The 25696-nt window shown below is 40.8% G+C and overlaps 1 protein-coding gene across 1 annotated transcript in view; it reads right to left on the bottom strand.

Annotated features, from left to right (window-relative positions):
* Window positions 1–25696, bottom strand: part of LOC126155690 (dynein axonemal heavy chain 8-like) — a 622476-nt gene that overhangs the window by 74936 nt on the left and 521844 nt on the right. The window contains exon 39 of the mRNA XM_049916245.1: window positions 17406–17667. Coding sequence (XP_049772202.1) covers window positions 17406–17667 — 262 coding nt within the window. The remainder of the gene's footprint in view (window positions 1–17405; window positions 17668–25696) is intronic.

Raw genomic sequence — 25696 nt, 5'->3', positions numbered from 1 at the left:
CGGGCCCGGAGGACGGCAATCCGTCACGCTGACCACTCAGCTACTGGGGCGGACTGCAGACAAATAAGTCCAGCCTATTACCCATAACCAACCCTCCTATATAAACACTACCAACCATTTCCTCCACTGACTCTCCACAGATCCTGTTCCTTTACTACATGGTGCCCTACTTGTCACTACTGATGCCACCTCCATTTACACTAATATCCATCATGACCATGGCCTTGCCACTATTGAATACTGTCTTTCCCAACACCCAACAGATTCCAAACCTACAACCTCCTCCCTGGTCACCATGACCAGCTACATCTTTACCCACAATTATTTCTCCTTTGAAGCTATCACCTACAAACAAATCTGGGGTACAGCAATGGGCACTTACAGGTCACTGACTCTCCACAGTTCCTGTTCCTTTACTACATGGTGCCCTACTTGTCACTACTGATGCCACCTCTCTTTACACTAATATCCATCATGACCATGGCCTTGCCACTATTGAATACTGTCTTTCCCAACACCCAACAGATTCCAAACCTACAACCTCCTCCCTGGTCACCATGACCAGCTACATCCTTACCCACAACTATTTCTCTTTTGAAGCTATCATCTACAAACAAATCTGGGGTACAGCAATGGGCATTCACAGGTCACTACTCTATGGAAACCTATTCATGGGCCACCTACGGGAATCCTTTCTAACCGCTCGCCTGGTTCTTATTAATTGATGATATCCTCACAATCTGAATTGAGGGTGAAGACATCCTATTCACATTCCTCCATGACCTCAACACTTTCTCCTCCATTCACTTCACTTGGTCCTTCTGAACACAACAAGCCAGTGTGTTCCCTGCCGCTGTTGGATAAGCAGCTGCAGCAGCAAGTCGTATACTCCTAGCTCACTCATTTGTTACATAGTTTAATTCTTAATTTCTGTGCGTGTTTTTGGTACTTGCATTGTTTAATTCACAAATTTCGGGTGTATTATAGTATTTGAGAGTTGTAGCATCGCGTTTTAGTACCTGAATAGTGTAAATTCGCGTAGTCGTCTGTCTTCTGTTTTTGTTTTGAACGGCCAGTGTCGGTCGGTCACAGTCAGTGTGCTCCCTGCTGCCGTTGGATAAGCAGCTGCAGCAGCAAGTCGTATACTCCTAGCTCACTCATTTGTTACATAGTTTAATTCTTAATTTCTTTGCGTGTTTTTGGTACTTGCATTGTTTAATTCATAAATTTCGGGCGTATTATAGTATTTGATAGTTGTAGCATCGCGTTTTAGTACCTGAATAGTGTAAAATCGTGTAGTCTCCTTCCACCACCGAGCAGTGTGTCAGCGGTGCGCAAGTAGCAGCATTACTGCATTTACTAGGCAATCTTGTATTTTAATAACCGTTTAAATTTTGTGTCGATTTGTTTTCGCTCTCTGTAGATTAGTTCAGACGATCTTTGCGCAACAGTTTTTAGCATGGATAGGGACTGCAACTGCTGTGTTCGGATGCAGGCTGAGTTGGCATCCCTTCGCTCCCAGCTTCAGGCAGTGTTGGCTTCGGTCAGACAGCTTGAGGCTGTTGCCAATAGGCATCGCTGTGGGGGTCCGGATGGGGGTTTGTCGGGGACGACCAGCTCGTCCCACGCATCCCCCGATTGGACTACGACTGTGGTTGCCCGGGATACTGCTCGCATTGAGGCTGATCCCTTACCTGTGGTAGAGTGGGAGGTCGTCTCAAGGTGTGGCAGGGGGCGAAAGACATTCCGGAGGGCTGAACGGAAGGCCTCTCCAGTTTGCCTGACGAACCAGTTTCAGTCTCTGTCTCAGGCTGATACTGATCTTCGGCCTGACATGGCTGCTTGTCCTGTTCCAGAGGTTGCCCCTCAGTCTGCAAGATCCGGGCGGTCACAGAGGGTGGGCTTACTGGTAGTTGGGAGCTCCAACATCAGGCGCGTAATGGGGCCCCTTAGTGATATGGCAGCAAGAGAGGGGAAGAAAACTAATGTGCACTCCATGTGCATAACGGGGGGAGTCATTCCAGATATGGAAAGGGTCCTTCCGGATGCCATGAAGGGTACAGGGTGCACCCATCTGCAGGTGGTCGCTCATGTCAGCACCAATGATGTGTGTCGCTATGGATCGGAGGAAATCCTCTCTGGCTTCCGGCGGCTGTCTGATTTGGTGAAGACTGCCAGTCTCGCTAGCGGGATGAAAGCAGAGCTCACCATCTGCAGCATCGTCGACAGTACTGACTGCGGACCTTTGGTACAGAGCCGAGTGGAGGGTCTGAATCAGAGGCTGAGACAGTTCTGCGACCGTGTGGGCTGCAGATTCCTCGACTTGCGCCATAGGGTGGTGGGGTTTCGGGTTGCGCTGGATAGGTCAGGAGTCTATTACACGCAACAAGTGGCTACACGGGTAGCAGGGGTTGTGTGGTGTGGGCTGGGCAGTTTTTTAGGTTAGATGGCCTTGGGCAATTACAGAAAGGGCAACATCCTCAACGGGTGCGGGGCAAAGTCAGGACATGCGGGGACCAAGCAGCAATCGGTATTGTAATTGTAAACTGTCGAAGCTGCGATGGTAAAGTACCGGAACTTCAAGTGCTGATAGAAAGCACCGAAGCTGAAATCGTTATAGGTACAGAAAGCTGGCTGAAGCCAGAGATAAATTCTGCTGAAATTTTTACAAAGGTACAGACGGTGTTCAGAAAGGATAGATTGCATGCAACCGGTGGTGGAGTGTTCGTCGCTGTTAGTAGTAGTTTATCCTGTAGTGAAGTAGAAGTGGATAGTTCCTGTGAATTATTATGGGTGGAGGTTACACTCAACAACCGAGCTAGGTTAATAATTGGCTCCTTTTACCGACCTCCTGACTCAGCAGCATTAGTGGCAGAACAACTGAGAGAAAATTTGGAATACATTTCACATAAATTTTCTCAGCATGTTATAGTCTTAGGTGGAGATTTCAATTTACCAGATATAGACTGGGACACTCAGATGTTTAGGACGGGTGGTAGGGACAGAGCATCGAGTGACATTATACTGAGTGCACTATCCGAAAATTACCTTGAGCAATTAAACAGAGAACCGACTCGTGGAGATAACATCTTGGACCTACTGATAACAAACAGACCCGAACTGTTCGACTCTGTATGTGCAGAACAGGGAATCAGTGATCATAAGGCCATTGCAGCATCCCTGAATATGGAAGTTAATAGGAATATAAAAAAGAGAGGAAGGTTTATCTGTTTAGCAAGAGTAATAGAAGGCAGATTTCAGACTACCTAACAGATCAAAATGAAAATTTCTGTTCCGACACTGACAATGTATAGTGTTTATGGAAAAAGTTCAAGGCAATCGTAAAATGCGTTTTAGACAGGTACGTGCCGAGTAAAACTGTGAGGGACAGGAAAAACCCACCACGGTACAACAACAAAGTTAGGAAACTACTGCGAAAGCAAAGAGAGCATCACTGCAAGTTTAAACGCAGCCAAAACCTCTCAGACAAACAGAAGCTAAACGATGTCAAAGTTAGCGTAAGGAGGGCTATGCGTGAAGCGTTCAGTTAATTCGAAAGTAAAATTCTATGTACCGACTTGACAGAAAATCCTAGGAAGTTCTGGTCTTACGTTAAATCAGTAAGTGGCTCGAAACAGCATATCCAGACACTCTTGGATGATGAAGGCATTGAAACAGAGGATGACACACGTAAAGCTGAAATACTAAACACCTTTTTCCAAAGCTGTTTCACAGAGAAGGACGGCACTGCAGTTCCTTCTCTAAATCCTCGCACAAACGAAAAAATGGCTGACATCGAAATAAGTGTCCAAGGAATAGAAAAGCAACTGGAATCACTCAACAGAGGAAAGTCCACTGTACCTGATGGGATACCAATTCGATTCTACACAGAGTACGCGAAAGAACTTGCCCCCCTTGTAACAGCCATGCGCAAGTCTCTAGAGGAACGGAAGGTTCCAAATGATTGGAAAAGAGCACAGATAGTCCCAGTCTTCAAGAAGGGTCGTCGAGCAGATGCGCAAAACTATAGACCTATATCTCTGACGTCGATCTGTTGTAGTATTTTAGAACATGTTTTTCGCTTGAGTATCATGTCGTTTTTGGAACCCCAGAATCTACTATGTAGGAATCAACATGGATTCCGCAAACAGCGATCGTGTGAGACCCAACTCGCTTTATTTGTTCATGAGACCCAGAAAATATTAGATACAGGCTCCCAGGTAGATGCTATTTTTCTTGTCTTCCGGAAGGCGTTCGATACAGTTCCGCACTGTCGCCTGATAAACAAAGTAAGAGCCTATGGAATATCAGACCAGCTGTGTGGCTGGATTGAAGAGTTTTTATCAAACAGAACACAGCATGTTGTTATCAATGGAGAGACGTCTACAGACGTTAAAGTAACCTCTGGCGTGCCACAGGGGAGTGTTATGGGACCATTGCTTTTCACAATATATATAAATGACCTAGTAGATAGTGTCGGAAGTTCCATGCGGCTTTTCATGGATGATGCTGTAGTATACAGAGAAGTTGCAGCATTAGAAAATTGTAGCGAAATGCAGGAAGATCTGCAGTGGATAGGCACTTGGTACAGGGAGTGGCAACTGACCCTTAACATAGACAAATGTAATGTATTGCGAATACATAGAGAGAAGGATCCTTTATTGTATGATTATATGATAGCAGAACAAACACTGGTAGCAGTTACTTCTGTAAAATATCTGGGAGTATGCGTGCGGAACAATTTGAAGTGGAATGATCATATAAAATTAATTGTTGGTAAGGCGGGTACCATGTTGAGATTCATTGGGAGAGTCCTTAGAAAATGAAGTCCATCAACAAAGGAGGTGGCTTACAAAACACTCGTTCGACCTATACTTGAGTATTGCTCATCAGTGTGGGATCCGTATCAGATCGGGTTGACGGAGGAGATAGAGAAGATCCAAAGAAGAGTGGCGCGTTTCGTCACAGGGTTATTTGGTAACCGTGATAGCGTTACGGAGATGTTTAACAAACTCAAGTGGCAGACTCTGCAAGAGAGGCGCTCTGCATCGCGGTGTAGCTTGCTCACCAGGTTTCGAGAGGGTGCGTTTCTGGATGAGGTATCGAATATATTGCTTCCCCCTACTTATACCTCCCGAGGAGATCACGAATGTAAAATTAGAGAGATTAGAGCGCGCACAGAGGCTTTCAGACAGTCGTTTTTCCCGCGAACCATACGCGACTGGAACAGGAAAGGGAGGTAATAACAGTGGCACGTAAAGCGCCCTCCGCCACACACCGTTGGGTGGCTTGCGGAGTATAAATGTAGATGTAGATGTAGAAGCCACCTTCCTTGATGTTGATCTCCACCTCAAAGATAGCTACACAGTACATCTGTCCATATCAAATCTATCAACTACCAGCAAAACCTCCGCTTCGACAATGGCCACCCATTCCATACCAAAAAATCTGTTCCAGAGAGCCTAGCCACCCATGGCTGTCACATCTGTACTGATGAGCAGTCCCTCTCAAAACATACCAAAAGTCTACTGAGACCTTCATAGATCATAATTACCCTCCCAACCTTGTACAGAAACAGATCTCTCATGCCTTATTTCTCCAATCATCCCCCGCAACCTGCAGTCCCTCTGTCTGGTCACTGAGGAGCATTCCTTTCATAGCTCAGTACCACCCAGGACTGGAACAACTGAATCACATTCTCTGCCAGGGTTTCAACTACCTCTCATCATGCCTTGATATGAGGAATGTCCTACCCACTATCCTTCCTAGCCCTCCCACAGTGTTATCCTGCTGTCCACCAAACCTACACAATATCCTTGTCCATCCTTACACATCCTCTGATCCCAACCCTTGCCTTATGGTTCATATCCCTGTAATAGAACTAGAAGTAAGACCTGTCCCATACATCCTCCCACCACCACTTATTTCACTCCAGTCACATGCATCACAAGTCCCAGGACTACCTGTGAAACCAGTTATGTGATATACAGGATAAGCTGCAACCATTGTGCTTTCTATATGGGCATGACAACCAACAAGCCATCTGTCTACATGAATGGCCACTGACAAACTGTTGCCAAGAAACAGCTGGACCATCCAGTTGTTGAGCAAGCTGCTCCACACAACATTCTTAATTTTAATGACTGCTTCACCCAGCCTGTGACATCTGGATCCTTCATCCCAGCATCAGCTTTTCTGAATTACATGAGTGGAAACTCTCCCTGCAATATATCTATGTTCCTGGACCTTCCTGGCCCAACCTTTGTCAGACATTGTCCTTCACCCACCTATTTCCTTAACTTTTTCCACTCCAGCACTACACAGTCCTCTATTCCACCAACACATCCACAGTCTTTTTACTTCTTTCCTTTCTCTCTGCACCAACCCCCAACCCTCCCACCCCTCTTGCCACCATCAATTCTCTTGACTGCATCTAGCTTTTCTACCCTCTCTCCACCTTATCCCTATATGCTCCCACACAAGCAGCACTTTACCATCCCGCACCCCTACTCTGCTTCCCCTACACATCCTGGCTCCAGCCTCCTACTTACCTGCACCATCCAGATTGCTTCTCCCATCATGTGCAGCTGCTCGCAGTCTGGCCTTGGCAGCCAGAGACAGTGATAATGTGTGTGTGAGTTGTGTTTGCATGAGTGTGTGTGTGTGTGTGTGTGTGTGTGTGTGTGTGTGTGTGTGTGTGTGTGTGTGTGTGTGTGTGTCTAATTAAGAAGAAGGCTTTTTGGCGAAAAGCTTAGTTGTTTGATAGTCTTTTTGCTGAGCCTATCTGCAACTCAACATCTCTGCTAGATGGTAACAACCTGTCCTTTCATAAAATGGAGAAATTAAAATGGTATATACATGTCAGTCACATTTATTTTAGTTCCAGATAGTGATGAAAAAGCTCAAGAAATATTATACCATTTTTGGCAACATGCTGAGAAGACTGAAGATGTGAAATATATGTCAAAAGACAAAACTGACAGAACAATGAAAAGGATGTATGCATCCAATTAACCTAAGAAAACATTGTCAATTGGTAGTTATTCATTACATTTATATATTTTACCCATATAAGGTCAAAATATTGAATCCCATCTTTTGAAATCTTTTTGCAGAACAAGATGATTTACAGTTCTTCCTTTCAATCATCATATGAATGCTGGGAATTATAGATATTAAGATAAGAGATTGTAGAACAGTGAATATGCTAGCATCTTTCAACAGAGGAAAGGCAACCGGACCTGATGGCACACACAACTGATTCTATACAGGTCATGTCAAAGAACTTGTTCCTTTTCCAATGGGAGTTTACCATAGGTGTCTGGAACAATGGATGGTACCAAATGAATGGAAAAAAAGCAAGGTCATTCCAATTTTCAAGAAGGGTCTTCAGATGGATGCTCCAAAGCAGTTAAGAGCTAAAGTGTTGTAAATGCCACAGATCATTTACACACCTCAGAAGTGTCATAGGGCAGACATGCATAACAGCAGGTCCTTGCTTGGGATGGGCTTCAGGTAACATTATTGTTCATATAGAAAGGTTTTTAATTTTTCCATGACTGAAATCAGTAGGCCCAAAGTTATGTACAAAGTTTGTATGAAGTAGTAAAAACAGCAGTTGAATAGTGTTGGAGCAGTGGCTTTCAACAAAGTAATTGCTTTTCGTCTAATATAGGAATACACAAATCTGCAAGTGATTTCCACAGTTATGAGTGTGAGTAATAATTTGTTGTTAGTATCCTTAATGGATGTTCCTTACAATGTCTGCTTCTACATATTTTAACACTATAGGCTGGGTATTGACTGAGTCACTAAGTAAACTGGTCAATTGTCAAGCTGGGTACTGATCTCTTTGGTTGAAGCCTTCATGCTCTGTTCCCACAAACACTACTTCTAAGCGAAATGAAAATCTCTTTTATACCATCTGAAATATCTATACTTAGATAATATCATAACAATAGATATATTTTCTTCTGGTTTGCAAAGTCTGTTGAAATACCATAATTACAACCATGTTTGAAAATATGCAATAATCCAAAACTAATAGACTGCAAAGCAATTTAAATCACAACAGCACTCAATTTGGTCTGACAGTGACCAAATTGCTAAATAGCCATCTGAATTACTAGACAGTAGAAACTGAACATAAACTGATGAAATACATAATGAGCAAAATTAATTGTAACAATAAGTAATTACCTCTTTTAAAATCTACTCTCAACAGAAAGCTTAGAAGATGGAATATCCAGAATACATTTCATATTTTATGAAACTTGTTGGATTCAGTTGATATTAAAATATCAAACATTTAAACTGCATCATATTTCTGGATTGAGAACCATTTTTGCAAACCGAACATCTACCAAATTTTTGATTTTGAGTTATATATGAATTCACATATTTTAAAATGAGAGGATTTGATTGCACTTGTTAAAATTTAACAAAACTGAACATATATGCAATTAAACACACAAGAAATACTGAAATTTTTTGCAAAACTTAACATCTATTGAAAAAGAGACCTTTCCAAAACTAAACATCTACAAGACACACTGATTTGCATCCATTTTACAGCAAAATTTACAGTGCTTTTTTATGTTTATAATGATGACTTTTAATATGTTCTATTGACAATGTTTGTGACCATTCAAGACTGGCAAAATGTTTCCATTTGATGACTTTCATAGGTAACAGAGGCACAATTTACAATTTGTTTGCTCTTCAAACACTAAACAGCAAACACAAGTACAAACTTTGTATGTTAACAGTGCAAAGGAAAGTTACTTGCATTATTAAAAATTTATAACCTGGGGGTCTGTGCATATCAATGTCATCTAAAGGAGATACATTGATATATTATTTAATACTTACTTTCGATGGATTCCTACCAACTAGTGAAGCAGATTATTCATCTCCCATTCAAAAAGTACCTCATGGACATAAGAGAGGAAGGAGTGATGACACATCAAGAAGCTGAAAGAGGAGTATTTGATACACTCAACAAGGTGCAGGTGAGCCTGATTTTGCCTATACTCATGGTCTGATATACATTGAAACAAGCTCCAAATTAAGTTGCTGTCAGGTAGCAATGCTTTTGCAGAATTTCAACACAGGATGTACATTAGTACTAATGCAGAGCAAGATATATTTATTTTGATATCTATTAAGGTTAAGATTAAATGTTCTGGATGATGCAGTGAAAAGCAAAAGATCTGTTACTTTAAACTATTTCATAATAAAAATAAAAGGAGAGGAGATTGAATTTTATGGTGCCCCATTAAGGAAGGCAACGGAGGTATCAGGAGCCACAATAGGAAATTTAGCTAGCAGATACCCCCTAAGACAACAAAGATGACACACCACAAAGGAATTATTTGAATGCGATGGAAACTGGTAGATGTGATGTACATGTACAAATAAACATATGAGTACAATCTCAGAACAATTGAATGATGTATTTGAAAGAAAGAGCTTCACAAATTGAGGAAGTCAATAAAACATTGGTCCACTTCTGGTTTTTACGCAAGCAATTATTAGGGCTAGCAGTGGTTGATAATGTTGTTGGGTGTTCTCTAAGGGATATCGTGCCAAATTCTGTCCAATTGGCATGTTAGGTCATCAGTAGTCAGGAAAGGATTCTAGATAAAATAGGAGTACAGGGTAGACAGAAGAGTGGTGTATAAATTAAGCAGGATACTGTACCAAATATATAAACACATTTATAAATTGTGTAATGAATAGTGCACAGGTATATGCATCAATGTCAAAATCTGGTGGTTAGGACATGGTTTCTGAAGAAAGAAGTGTACTTGATAGTTCCCATAGAAATAGAACATTGTTGGTTTTAGGCTTACTCCAAAGAGGGACTTTTCTTGATTTGTGGTGATCTAATTTCTATACTGTGTGACTGTGTGTGTGTGTGGGGGGGGGGGGGGGGGGGGGGGGGGGGAGGGGAGGGGGATATCATGATCCACATGAAATTAGTAGAAACAAATGTGGCTAGAACATATAGAATGCAAGAAAAGAGATAAAAAGCGATCTGAGGCAAAATCACACTCACTGTCCCTCAATCACAACCATGACTACCCACACAATCACACTAGCTCACATCATGGAAGACATCATTAAAATTTTCATATGTTCTAAAACTATTTAGTAAATCAAAGTAAGACAAGAGGAAAACAAAAATGTATTTACAGGAATATATCACTGACTCATCACTTACAATGAACACAGATGAGCCTGCCATCAAGGTAATACATTTAAAACATTGCCCTACAATTTTAGGGAACAAGTCGAACAATTCACAAAACTTTAAAATTCATACCACATCAGTTTGATTTTCAGTTAAAACTGAGGCAAAACTGTTGCCTTTTAGTCTGAGAATGAAACAGCATTTGTCTACCCTGCCTAACTTAAATGAAGAGTAGACCAAATAGGCAGTGCAACTCAACTTCCTTTAGCTAATTAATTGGATGGAGATTGCTGTTTGTGTTGCTGCAATCTCAGTAGGCTGTTAAAAGTAGGGTGTCAGAATCAATTTTTGGGGCCTGTGGAGGTAAAGTCATTCTGTAGGATTGGCTTGCCCTCTGACCCACAAATGAAGTATGTCCCAGGGAAGGATTCTTGAGGTGAGGAGTGGGATAGGTCTATCTTTGAGGTCTATTTTATTTCTTTCTTTCTTTAGTTCCAATATTTTTAGTCTTTTCTTTCCTTTATTTCCTCTCCACCATAAGTGTACATAAGTGTAAATTCAACAGTTTCCATTTCTGAAATCCTTCTCCTGTCCGGATATTAAAATCTGTTTCACAGGGTTACCAGAGGCATAACATGCATATAAGTAGCCTCTGTACATAATTAAACGAGGTTAAGATAGAAATGAAAAGGATACTTACTTGATGTCCAGTGTGCATAGTTAAGTGATGGATTCTTATCCTGATATAACTAAAGAACTAGTGTATAAAATTAAAGGTTAACAGGTTTACCAGCACTGTTTGTGGCTAGTTCATGTAAAGTGAGACGCAGGTTTTGATTAAATCACCTTATGAAAATGTGTTAAATGTTTTAAAGTTTTTAAGTTGAATTATATGAAGTTGGTATGTCATACAAATGCTATGTGTAAATAACTTGCAGTGCAAGAGTTTTAAAATGGGTAGAGTATAAGAGGAATTCCAGAATGAGATTTTCACTCTGCAGCGGAGTGTGCGCTGATATGAAACTTCCTGGCAGATTAAAACTGTGTGCCCGACCGAGACTCGAACTCGAGTCTCGGTCGGGCACACAGTTTTAATCTGCCAGGAAGTTTCATATCAGCGCACACTCCGCTGCAGAGTGAAAATCTCATTCTGGAAACATCCCCCAGGCTGTGGCTAAGCCATGTCTCCGCAATATCCTTTCTTTCAGGAGTGCTAGTTCTGCAAGGTTCGCAGGAGAGCTTCTGTAAAGTTTGGAAGGTAGGAGACGAGGTACTGGCAGAAGTAAAGCTGTGAGTACCGGGCGTGAGTCGTGCTTCGGTAGCTCAGTTGGTAGAGCACTTGCCCGCGAAAGGCAAAGGTCCCGAGTTCGAGTCTCGGTCGGGCACACAGTTTTAATCTGCCAGGAAGTTTCATATCAGCGCACACTCCGCTGCAGAGTGAAAATCTCATTCTGGAAACATCCCCCAGGCTGTGGCTAAGCCATGTCTCCGCAATATCCTTTCTTTCAGGAGTTCTAGTTCTGCAAGGTTCGCAGGAGAGCTTCTGTAAAGTTTGGAAGGCAGGAGACGAGGTACTGGCAGAAGTAAAGCTGTGAGTACCGGGCGTGAGTCGTGCTTCGGTAGCTCAGTTGGTAGAGCACTTGCCCGCGAAAGGCAAAGGTCCCGAGTTCGAGTCTCGGTCGGGCACACAGTTTTAATCTGCCAGGAAGTTTCATAAGAGGAATTATTATTGCCATAATTATTTAATGCAAAACTATGTTTGGAATGACAAGTATTCTTTATATAGCACTTTAATAGAGTTACCAGGACATCATTCATTTAAGGCTAAATGTATACAGTGTAACATATCACCTTTTGGTAAAGTGATGTGTTACTCAACGTCTACCTGACTGATGAATGATGATTGTCACAGTGAAAGTATTTGTTAATAATTAATTTGTAAGAATTGTAAACTGTTGGGAAGTTGTATCATTTATGCATATGGACTGGCCCTCACAGACACCGTGTGTCTCCAAGGCAGGATGACAATGGCAACTTTAATATGTGTTGCGGTACTTTCTGCATGGGAAGTTATTCTGTGCTATGATGTCCCAGCTCAGAGAAGTGGGGCATGGCATCAAGATAATGGGCATGCCACAACAATCATGCTCACATCAGGGAAGAAAAAAAGAAGATTCATCCTATTTTTGACACTGTACAGATTTGTCAATTGTGAACAATATACAGGATTAATGTCACATCGGCATAAATGAAGCATTACCTTACCTACAATATTCTAACTGAAGATGTAATATTAACTATATTGAACAGAACAGCTTTCTATTATTTTGGTAGAGAGAATTGATAAATGACTGGAGTTTCCAGATACCAGCACAGGAGCAGCTGCAGTGGGGAAGATGTCCATATCAAGAATAATTACACACTTTGTCTGAACAGTATTTCAAAAGGCAGCAGTTAAGAGTATAAGAGTGTCAACACTCACAATCTGAACATATGCTCCATTTCAGATGAAAGGTAACACTTTGGGAATGCATTACCATGAAAATATAAAGAAGATTTGTTAGTAAACACGAAGATGCCATAACATTGTATCCTAATGCTGCTGTGTGTCATCCCAGTATGCTCTAAGCACTGTGAAGAACTTTTGCTTGATCAGCTATCACAACATAGCGCTACAGGCATTATCAGCAACAAACCAAGACACGAATGCAATGGGTACAAGTCACATAAAACATGTAGTATTGCACAGGTATTTTCTTGGTAAACATCATGTTTTGCCAGAGCAATCAGCTTTTATGGTTGAACAGTGTTATGCCAGTTATTCATATGCACATATTATAGATGTATTTCATGGGAAATATCAATATGCTGCAGTGCCTAACAGTTCAACAATAACAAGATTACTCACTCACTTCTGGGAATGTTGATCGGTTGCAAAGAAGAAGAGAGCCAGGATACCAACCATTCTGATATATGTTAAACTAAGGGATGTGATGCTGTGTTTGCCTTCAAAAGTTGGAGGGAGCTATCTGTCCAATTTCAGATTTTGTACAGCAGTGCTTAGAAAGCAATACTGGAGTTAAAATATCATGCATATCATTTTCGTAGCATGCAGCAACAGAAGGCACCAGACACAGAAAAGCATCTGGCATACTGCACATGGGGATGAACAAGGGCACCCAATACCACCCTTCAGCTTTGACCAATGATGTCATATCAAGCCGCAAGATGCAGCATAAACATGATTTCAAGATGATGACCAGCAGCCTTAAATGTTTCCATGGCACAAAGATACAACAACACAAAATCATACAAATTCCTTATAGTAAATACTGAAGCTAATGGGACTACCATGGAAAGGTGGGGCTTTAGGTTGGAGACAAAATAAACTCCTAGTGAAAAATCACAAAAACTAACAAAACTCAGTATTGGCAACCAGAGTTGAGTTGTATAGCTCAAATTGAATCAATACTACTACAAAAATCCTAAAACAGATCACAAAAATCCTAAAGCAGATCAAACTACAAAATGCCAATAAGCAAGATTAATATACACAGCAAAAAGTTGCAAAACTTAACGAAAGGTGGTATCAACATCAGTCAACATGTACAGTACCACAACACCAAAACCTGCTAATATGATGAATATTGAAAACATAAACTCACCAATGCAGGTAAAACAGACTCCATGATACGTACCAATCAAATTCAACATAATTACCAACAACTAACACCAAACTAAAAATTCATAAAAATTTGCAGTAACACCGATTTTGATACAGAAGAACTGTACAATGGTGAGTGTAAATAGAAATACGATACATACTGCAATAAAAAATGAACCTATGAAAACATACTTACTGATCAAAGACAGTCAACATATAAAGCTAACAATCTAGTGACAATAGAAACAATATGTTATCAAAAAATCTCTCAAGTAGAAAGCCTAGACTTCTTGAACTAGGAACTTCTCCATGGAGAACACCATACATTGTCTCTCTGACAATAGAATGTGCAGCAACATAGGTCAATCTCTGACGTTCTCCACAAATGTAATACAGCACATACTTGGTAATAAACCAAACAACTGAAGAAATTTAAGCATGCTCACCATGTTGTCACCCACTGCAACATGCAGGAAGCTGCTTGTGAACTTCATGGTCACTTTCGTAACTAATAATAATAAAAAAAAGCATAAAATTAAATCTCCAGCCATAAACTAAAATACTGCAATAATAACCCCAAACTTGAAAATGAATCTATTGCCCATTACTGACAACATCAAAATGACACACAAATAATCCACCACAAACTCTTGCAATATTATTATCACAAACAGCACTAAAAGAGTCCAATATCACTAACAATTTAGAAACAAACATCCCACACTAGAGCATGCCACCACACAATACCTTACAAATACACTGTACCGCTATGATGTCATGCAATGCAACACAGTTACATCATGGTTAAAATGAGATGGGTAGTATTGAACATCCAAGTTGATCCATACATGGTTTAGGGAACTTGTTGACATCCATGTAATTGTAGAACTGGACCACATTTTCTTCACTGATGAAGTAAAGTTTCACCTTAGTGGACATGTGAACAGCAATAACATAAGAAATTGGTCAACCAGAAACTCACAATACATTGTCAGAAAATTGGAACAAGGTGTGCTACATCATTTTGTTGAATAGAGTGTGTGTGTGTTGGGGCTTATGGGCACTCAACATCAAGGTCATCAGCGCCCTGACACACATTAAAGGGAACGAATGTGGACAGACCTAATAAAACTGAAACACACACGCAAAGAAAGCAGGAAAAGAAGGAAAATGCGACATAAGAAAGTAGAACGTAAGGAAAGGGAAAACATAGCAACAAGAATACCACAGTAAATTGTCATTGGCTGGCCACTTACGTAAAATATGGGCGAGCTTGTCACACAGTGAGCAAATTACGATCCTCTCCCTAAAATCTTTGTAAAAACATTTGACATAGCACAGAACTTTAAAACTTTAACCACATTCATCCAAGTGTTGCCTAAAAGAGATGGCAGGTCTGCTGGCAAGTCAGCCGTGGCCCGCTGGTAAGAAAATAAAACGCAATCCAATAAAACGTGGCGCACAGTGACCTGGATGCCACAAGCACCACACATTGGAGGGCCCTCCCGCCGGAGCAGGGAATAGAGGACCCTGACTTCCTTGAAACTATAGTGAACAGCTTTGTGTACCAAGACATAATTATATAGCTTATTTTGCTTCTTGAGATAGATCGATGTTATCGTTGGTTGTAGCTGGACGGTGTTACATATCACACATCTAATGAAACAATTTATTCCTTACACAAATTTTGTGGTGATGAAATCATATTTAAAGGACTATGGTCCCTACATTCTTCTGATTTAACATCCCCAGAATTCTCTCTGTGGGCTATCCCAAACTAAAGGTCTTAAAAAGGGACAGAACACACTGGCAGAAATAAAGGTTAACATAACAATGGAGATTAACAGCATAGTGTGACATAGAGTGAATGTGTTCTGCAAAGTGCCTCAAACACGGTAAAATGATTTCCTGCAAGTATTACTGGTGCTACGGGAGGAGGCAACCATTTTCATTAGACTTTTCAATAACCTTGTACATTGTTCAACAAAATTTTGTATTATTATATCTGTAGGTACCATTCGGTAAGAGAATTTCCCATCTATAAAAGTGAGTAGTGATGACTGCAGTCAGACACTCATATTAGATGTATATTCTGTGTTGTAAGTATGGCTAGGAAGAAAGCATTAGCACTATATAACACAAGGAGGAAAAATGTGCTGGCAATGCACTGAAATGTTGCAAAGCAGAGTAATACAACAGCTGATGAGCTGAATACATTGATTACTTTGCAGCTTTTGTTTTTATCATTTCATGTACGTTGTCACACCAGCATCATTGTTGGAGTTGTCAGGCACCAGATTCAACAGTGGTCAGCTGACACTACATGTACAATGGTCTTCTGGTACAGGTTCACTATTGCACCACATCCTGCTATGGTGGAAAAAAGCACAGTCACAAACACAGTGCATGACTGGTTTCATGTTAGTCAGCAGCTACAATGTGGTGTCTGGAGACACCTTTATTGCAAACAAATGCTTGCAAATGAAAACGTGGATTAACAACTTACCAACAGCTTCAACTTTGATCAGCAGTTACAATGGGCAATTACAATGTGAATCAACAGCCATGCTCACCTGCACGTGGTGAGTACATTGTACTTTTCATATATGTGAAACTTTTTTTTACAGCTGTTGTTCGATTCCTGTCTGGCATATTTTATGAGTTTTAATGTAGAAGTGAGCACGGAATCTTTAAATAACAACTTGCAACATCAAGCAGCAGTTGAGGTTTTGATAATAACTAGAGACTGCGTCAGTTGATTGTGAATGCACGTATCAGCTGTGTATGGATTGGTAAAATTGTACTGCTGGTGGCAGTGAAAGGATGCTTCACTAGTTCAGTTACAACATAAAATCTATGTTTGTGAAACTGCAGTTAAAAATTTTACTGCAGAGAATAATAAAATAAAAACCTTATTATAGTGTGTCATTATATATCGATGCCAACCGACACATCCTGGATGTCTTTGAGAGTTGGAAAACTGAAATTAGAGTCAACAGGCCTGGGAACTTGTATTATTCATCAGTCACCTACCTGTCACCAGTCTGAGCTGTTGCATACTCTTATTTTTCTTAGGAAGCATTCAATATACCATAAACAATCAGAAGCAATGTATAACAGTTTCAGTTCAAGGATGACATATTGTGTCAATCAGTTCTGAATATGGTTAGGCAAGAAATTTTGGTATTATGTATCATCAGTAATGCAGTAAGTTTAAGGCATGCGAAAGGACTGTAAGCACATATCTAAACACAGAAAGCATATTTTTCTCAATTATAAATGTTTTGCTTTAGATTACACAAACAGAAAAAAGCGTAAAACATTGTGTGGAAAAGTAAAACTTACCTAAATGAAATTTTTCACTTAGGCTGTACTTTTATTATTATTCTGTTAGTTTTGGCTTTTTCAGACATTTCCAGTGTGTAGCTAGAAAAATGTGCCATATATATACAGAACAATAACAAAAATTAGGCCTAAGTGTAAAAATTCCACATACATATTACAAAGATATGGCTGTGGTACCCATGACGAAAAGATGAATCTTACCTAACAGTATTCCAGCTCACACCAGTCTTTGGATCCATATCATCCATATGATTTTGTATAAATAAGGTGCATGCATACCAATCAGCACTGTTAAATTCATATGGAATATTCCAACCAAGTGGACCAAACTTTCTTCGCCCTTGTACTACAGAATGTAAGAAGGAGATAGCATATAACATGGGCAGGTATTGTGGTTGGTTGGTATACTCAAGTACATCTTGGGATACTGTTCCATATGTGCGGCGCAGTCCAGCCCTCATCCCTGCCACACAACAATATGGACATAATTATTACATTCATATTCTACTTGGAGAGTTCCCTGTATCATAAAACAGGTCTATTCTGTAAATCAACAAAATAAACAAGTAACTTATTTATTTCACGTGTCTGTTTTCTTTAGTCAATGGGTGTTTATTATCAAATAAACAAATGCTCTTTATCCACCGAAGACACGGCATGAAAACTTTGGTATATGTGCTCTGATACCAAGCCATGTAGGTCAATGTCCAAGAGTCGGCAGTAACCCATGTAACTGCACTGACAATCTGCGACTGACTCCGAGGCACACCTCCCTCAGCACTCAGCAGATGTGGCTAGTGCTTCCATGCAGCAACATAAAGGACACCGCATGGACCCAGAATGTAGCCTGTCTATTAGTTCAGTTCTGTGTGTGTAGTCAAAGTATTGTCCTTGAGATTCTGTTATATTGAACTGGCCTATCTCAATGACTTTCTTTGGATTGTACTCTGGACTTGCTGTTATTCAAGTTAAGCAAAAGAAGTAATTTAACATTGTATGGGCACTTCATCATTTTCCTCTCTGTCTTAAAACTCACTAATTCCTTGGCATCCACCATTGGGATGACCAAACACGAGGCGATGAGGGAAAAATACATTTGGTTGCTACTTACCGTACAAACAACTGGTGATAACATTCATCACGTGTCTTTCTTGTATAACTGTGGTCCTTTGTCAAGTTGCCTGCTCCTTTGCTTCAGCATTGTTGAGTGTTTCAGAACATCGGCCCTGCAACTGACTGTGTTTTCTCAAAATATACCAAGGATCTTACTGAAGCCTTCACTGACCGTAATTATCCTCCCAACCTTGTACGAAAACAAATCTCCCATGCCTTATCTTCCCAGTCTCCCACTCCCAAGGTCTCACAGTTCGGCCACAGAGGAGCATTCCCCTCATAACTCAGTACCATCTGGGACTAGAGCAACTGAATTACATTCTCTGCCAGGGTTTCCATTACCTCTTGTTGTGCCCTGAAATGAGAAATGTCCTGCCTACTATCCTTTCCACCCCTCCTACAGTAGTATTTTGCCATCCACTGAACCTACGTAATATACTTGTCCATCCTTACACAACCCCTGCTCCCAATCCCTTACCTCATGGCTCATACCCCTGTAATAGACCTAGATGCAAGACCTGTCCCATACACTCCTACCACCACCTACTCCAGTCCAGTCACTACCATCACCTATCCCATCAAAGGCAGGGCTATCTGTGAAACAGTCATGTGATTTACAAGCTAAGCTGCAACCACTGTGCTGCATTCTATGTAGGCATGACAACCAACAAGCTGTCTGTCAGCATGAACGGCCACCGATAAACTGTGGCCAAAAAGCAAGTGGACCACCCTGTTGCTGAACACACTGCCAAACATGATATCCCTCATCTCAATGACTGCTTCACAACCTGTGCCATATGGATCCTTCCCACCAGCTTTTCTGAATTGTGCAAGTGGGAACTTTCCCTACAATACGTCCTATGTTCCCATAAGCCTCCTGGCCTCAGTCTTTGTTAGTCACTGTCCTCACGCATCCAGCCCCCTCTGTTCCCATTCCAGCACTACACAGCCGTCATTTCACTGCCACACGCAGTCTTTTAATTTCTTTTTATTTGTCTCCTTTCCGCTACTTCCCCCCCCCCCTCTCCCCACCTTCTCTCCTGCCCTCCATCTGAACTGCAGTATTTCACTGTCTGCCACCCCACCATACTATCCCTCCCCCCCTGCCTCAGCCTCCTCCTTACCCCCACCAAGTCACCACTCCCATTATGCACTAGTGCTGCTGCTGCTCACAGTGTGGTTTCAGTTGTCTGAGACTGCAGACATGTGTGCAAGTTGTGTTTGCATGAGTGTGTGTGTGTGTGTGTGTGTGTGGTGTATATTGCTGACAAAGGCCTTAATGGGCGAAAGCTATAGTTGTGTGAATCTTTTTGTTGTGCCTATCGCGATTCAGCATCTCTGCTATGTGGTGAGTAGCAACTTTCCTTCTCTTATATTGTTACATTCCATCCTGGATTTTCCATTATTTGATTTGTGTCTTCTTCTGCTTTTCATAGGCTGATCTTCCTAGTGATACTAATCTGTACTTTCTTTAGTAGTTGTGGTGTATTTTGTGTTCATATATTTTTTGTGTGTTTCATCATGGCTAATCCTCTGAAAGAACCATAACTCAGATTGTTCATTTCCAGGAACAGCAGTTGCAGCAGATCATGGAAGTGAGGACAACACTGCTTGCTCTGCAAGCAAACACCGTTGGTGCCACCACCAGTGCTACCACACCAAGTAGCACCTACTCCCATACCACCATTCTGTGCATTTGATTCTACAGAAGAGAAATTGTTTGATTACTACACAGAGCTTGACTCACACTTTATGGTGCATCATGCTGAGTGTAGGGACAAGTGACCTTATTTTCTTGCATTAGTCGGAGCCTCTGTGTTCATTATTCTGCACACTTTCTCCCACCACACATCCTGAAAGTGTTCCTTAGGACAAATAATTGCTGCTCTAGGCAAGTAATTTGATGAACAGATTAATGTGGCAGTTGCACGTTACAAATTCTTTCACTTGCATAGGTAAGCCAATTGGGCGCAGAAACAGTGTGTGCCTTACAAGGATTTACACACCATTGCAATCCAATTTGGAGTGTGGATGTTATTATAGTGATGCCATGATTAGGGATGTCATTATTCAAAATGTGTCAGACCTCACTTATGCACATGGACTCTTTAGTATCCTGATCCTAGCTCATAACAGGTATTGGAATAAGTGGAGTGTCAGTACTCGTGTGATAGTGTAGTGGTAGACTCTGATTCCACTCTTATTTGTCAGTTCAGAGTAATTGTAAACAGGTAGTGCTGAAAGTTTGCATGTCGTGCCATACAAAGCCTCAGCCAGGGATCTTAGAGCAGTGTTGTAAACAAAATCATTGTGCTAGGCAGCAGGCTATCAGAGTTAAATCCTGCCATCAGCATTCCTCAGTACACAAACCATAGATGTGCCCCTGATGTGATGCTAAATGTTGATGTTGTGGAAAGCACAGTCATGTTCAGTCTGACTGTTTGCAAAAAGCAAGTCCAACAAGCATTCTGTCTCAGTCAGTGGATATACATGCAGTTTTTTGCAAGCCAAATAGTGTTTCTCATGTTCATCAGTGCAAGTCAAAAGCAACAGTGAAGAATTTACATACTTCTTCCATCCCGCATCATGCTAATAAATTGTTTGTCACTCTTCAGATTGCCAAATACAAAATATGCAGGCAACTGGACATGGGTGCATCTGTGATTCTTTTGAACAGAAGCACATATGAACTGATAGGCAAGCCAAGCTACATAAATCACAGGTAGGTCTTTCTTGTTATGATGGACATGAAATTCCTGCCCTATGTATTTGCAGCCTACCTGCCACATTTCATAACCTGACAAAGACAGATGCATTCACAGTTTTGTGCTCACCTGAAAGTGAAAATATTTTTGGCACTGACTCTTTCAATCTGTTTGGTTTGCACATTCAAGACAATGTTCTCCCTGTGAACTCCTATATGCCTACAGACAAGGTAGCTGAACTCTATGATGAATTTAGAGACTTTTCAAAACAGCCCAGGCAAAATTAATAATTTCATAGCTCACATTACCATGAAAGGTAATGCACAACTACTGTACCACTGGTACAGAATCTGATAGGGATTCCAACAGGCCCTGGAGCTTTGTTTAATTTTAAAGATTTCAGCTGCTTCTCAAAATAACTAACACTAATACTTATTTCACCCACCTTTTTAGTGGTACAGAGATTACTTTGGGGCAGTTCTCTTGGGTTTTCCTTTGTAAAGGAACATTTGAAAATAGAGTTAAGCATTTCAGCTTCTGCTTTGCTACCTACAATTTCAATTCCCATCTCATTCATAGGGACTGGACAGCAACTTTGGTGCCACTAACAGCTTTACAGATGACCAGAATTTTTTTGGGGGTTTTGTGAACGATCACTTGACAATATTCTGCTATGGAAGCCACTGAAGGCATCATGCATTGCTCTCTTGACAGCCAAATGTGTTTCATTCACATCTCTCTATCAATAGCCCTGTGCTTTGATTTACACCTTTTATGCAGTAACCTCTGCTTCTTCAGTAGTTCCTTCACAATAATGTATACCCTGAAAGGTCCTTCTCATTGTGAAGTGTTCTATTGCATACATAATCATCCTGTGCATGGTAAATTATTCCTTTAAATTTGAGCCATAGTTCCTTTACATGATCCTGCCCTGTGCTGAAAGTTTCATGTTCCTCATTGAGACATGAATCTACTGAGTTTTATCTATTTTACTGAATATATATATCTTTCTGCTTTGCACTGTGGTAATCATTGTTGCCACAACCATGTCATGGCCACTGATACCACTTACAATGTGGACATCCTCAAAGAGGCCAGGTCTGTTTGTTGCCATGAGATCCAATATATATCCATCATGAGTGGGGTTACAAACTATCCTGTGTTACAGGATGTTTTTTGTTGCCAACAACTAAACAAAACTGTCATTTTCCCAAATGATGGTTGGATGCTTTACATCTCCACCAAAGATTACTGTATGACTGGGGAACTTACGTGCAAGTGAACTTAGGTTTTCTCTAAAGTTCAAGTGAGTGATGACCACACCATTCCACCCTTAATCCAACAGTGAAGCAGAATACTTTTTCAGGACTTTCCAACAACAGATGAACAAGTTATGTGCTTCCCATATACAGGAGTAAGCCCCAGTGTACTTCCTCCCTTTCTACCATTCCCTGCCACACAATGGCAAATCATCAATGGACCTTTTGCATGGATGGTCAGCCCTTCCTTTGCATCGTTCTAAGTTTAATGTTTATAATTCATTCTTTTTCATACTTTTGGCCATTCACAGATGCTGGGAATGAGACAGTATCACCAAATCCTTGGGCTGCTCATTGTATGTTGCAGTGGGTCCCACCAGGCTACAGAGGAGCCATCAAAACCAGTTTCATTTGTGTGGGCTGTGTGGTCTTGCCACAGTTTCTACTTTGCATATTCAGTGCCCAGGAAGACTTCACAGCCTCAGCCATCTTCAACTCCCTCAGATCCTGTGCCACTGGCGCTGGACAGGGAGCCAATGGACATCAACCCCACAGTACCGTCACTGCCACTGCAGTGCCAGCAGACCCAGTATGGGAGGTAGGGGCCCTTTGCCTTGCTGCCTTCCAGCAGGCTGCAGTGGACCCTCCAGTTACTGTTGTGCCTCCACCGGTAAAAGACGATGCTCTGTTCAGGGCACAGGTGCACACTCTATAGCTGGTTTTTTTGGTTGCTGTTTCCAGCTATTCACAAAAGGGGTGTCGGGGTGTGGGCAGAAGCTTGTCACTGGCTGAAGTTCTGTCTCCTGCCTCCTCAGTGACACTTGTGCTCAGACCCTCCCCCCCCTCCCCCCTCACTACCCTCCCTATTGTCTGCAGCAGTAAAAGTACATGACAATAATTAGAAGTTTTGGTAGGGGAGGAATGTGATGATGTGTGCTATTAATACCATGCTACAAAGGTCCACATCTAGAAGTTGGCAGTAAGCCATGTGACTGCACCACCAATCTGCAGCCATCTCCAAGACACACCTTCTTCAGTAGAAGTGGCCAGTGCCACCAAAGAGCCAATTTAAAAGGACGCTGCATCAACACTGAATCTAGTCTGTTAGTTCAGTTCTGCCTGTGCAGTCAAAGTGTTGTCATTCAGCCTATGTTTTTGTTGTAGGTATCAGACCAGTCTGCTTTAAGGACTTGCTTGGATTGTGCTCTGGACTTGCTGTTAATCAAGTTAAGTAAAAAAAGTTATTGGACTCTACGGGTGCATCTCATTATTTTGCCCTCTGTCTTAGAATCCATCAACTCCTTGGCATCCACTGCGTGGACAACCAAACAGTAACCAGTTATCTAAAATGAAAAGGCCAAGTTTACCAAACAACCATTCCTTCAGACATTCACAACTATTGATCTTTTCCGTACGATGAGATAACTAGACAGATGAGTTGGAAGAATTAAACAAATCTTAAGAATTGTAAACTTTGAAGTAGTTTCATTAGATATATGGAGATTATATTTTCAGGTGCCATCTAGATTGGGACAGATTAATAGTGACAAAACTAAATTGAAAGACACAGCATATAAACAAGCAACAAATTATTTCAATGAAGTACTGGGATAATGAATGGCAATGTGCACTAAAGAGTGGTATAAACACATAAAAAGTGCAAAAAACAAGGGATGTTCACTACTTTTCTGGTTAAAACAACCTGGTTAATGAACGAAGTTCTTCATATGTAAGACATATTGCATAGTTTTATGTTGTAATTCAATACAGAGGACAAGGCCTCGGCAAAACCCTGTACAGTGAAATGTTATATGTGTTATCTGTTCTACTGATTACTGGTCCAAGCAGATATTAGTTCCAGTAAGATGGAGGATAACCCGTAAAATATTTGCTTTCCTGGCATTCATGTAAAGTGTTGATGTTCAGATCTCCAAGGACAATGGGATTTAAATTTCTATAACCTGACACTAATTTACTCAAACTCCCTCCAGTGATTTCAGGAAAGCATCAAAATTTTCACAAGAGCTACATATATATGTATGACAAAGAAAGGCACAGTGCAAAATATGAATTTGAGAATTGCAATTTCAAAATCTTTGTCATCCCATAACTTGTTCACATACAGCACTTTTTCAGTGGAGGCAATAAACTAACATTTTCTCGAGTAAATGGCAACACCAACACCTTTCATTATGTGTCCTACAGTAGAATGTTGACCAGTTATAGACTTCTAATTTGAAACAACAGACGTTATCTACTAATTTCTGGTATTCTGTAAGAACAACAACAACAACAAAAATGGTGCCAATCCTGTGATAAATGATTCAAAACATGTATTTTGTTTCCTAAACTCTGTACGTTATAATGCAAAAATGGTAGGTTACTCTCTTGTGAGTTTAAGTCTGTGTGAGGTGTAGTCTTACATGAATCACATACACTGGCATTAATTTCCACATGCATATCCAATATCTGTTCTGTATTGTTAATGGTGGCCCAAATCTGGTTGGAATTATTCCTTTCACTAATTTCCCTGTGTGTCAACATTTAGGGCTATAGCTTGTTTGTTTCCACAGCTGCTTCTTCTACCTTGATAGTGAGGTGATTTCATGTAGGGATCCTTAAATTGTGTGATCTGTGATGTGTTCATCAGAGAATGGGACCTTTGATTCCATCAAGAAATAGGCTGCCCTTTAATTTGTCCTGGGGTTGCTGCGATGATTGCTTCAGCAGTGTGGTGAATTATGTATCTAATACGACACAGTAATTCCTGGACACACAATGCTAACCCACAATCAGGTAGCCTTCCTTACTACTCATTATGGTGACCTACAGCTGGGCACTGCTCTGTTTAAGAGGTGAATTCAGGTGAATTTGTAGAGCAAATCACTGGTCACTTCCTTTTCATTGAGAATTATCTAAGAGGACATGGCAAAGTAATAAACATCTGATGTTAGTATATCAAAATATGTTCACTGAAGTCTTAATAAAAGAGCACTTGATCAGAGAGCTCTGTCATTATGTCCATGACAGCTTTTTGATTTACAGTTATTTGAGGGGGTCAATAAGGCAACAATTAAGTGCCCATGAAGGTTGTAAGTTGTTGGTGAGTGTGTGACGGGGGAAGGTGCAACCATCCTACTTGTTCTTCTACCAGTCCTCATGTCAACATTTTTCGTTTTCTTTATTTGATGCAGTTTTATGAGTGACACATATCTGATGATTACAAAGATTACTTTCTTATTCAAGCTGGAATTTATAAAGTTTTTATTACTCACTGTGCAGTTTTCAAATTACTGATGTCTATCTAATATAAGAAAACCAAGGAAAAATTTGGAATAGTAATTAAAATTCAGGGAGAAGAAATAAAAACACAAAAGAAGGGATCAGTTGATAGTACACATTCTGAGACATCAAG

The sequence above is a fragment of the Schistocerca cancellata genome, chromosome 2 (genome assembly GCF_023864275.1).
Source record: "Schistocerca cancellata isolate TAMUIC-IGC-003103 chromosome 2, iqSchCanc2.1, whole genome shotgun sequence".
Classification (NCBI taxonomy): domain Eukaryota; kingdom Metazoa; phylum Arthropoda; class Insecta; order Orthoptera; family Acrididae; genus Schistocerca; species Schistocerca cancellata.
The sequence above is the reverse complement of the archived record's forward strand: the minus strand, read 5'-3'. Positions and strand labels throughout refer to the sequence as shown.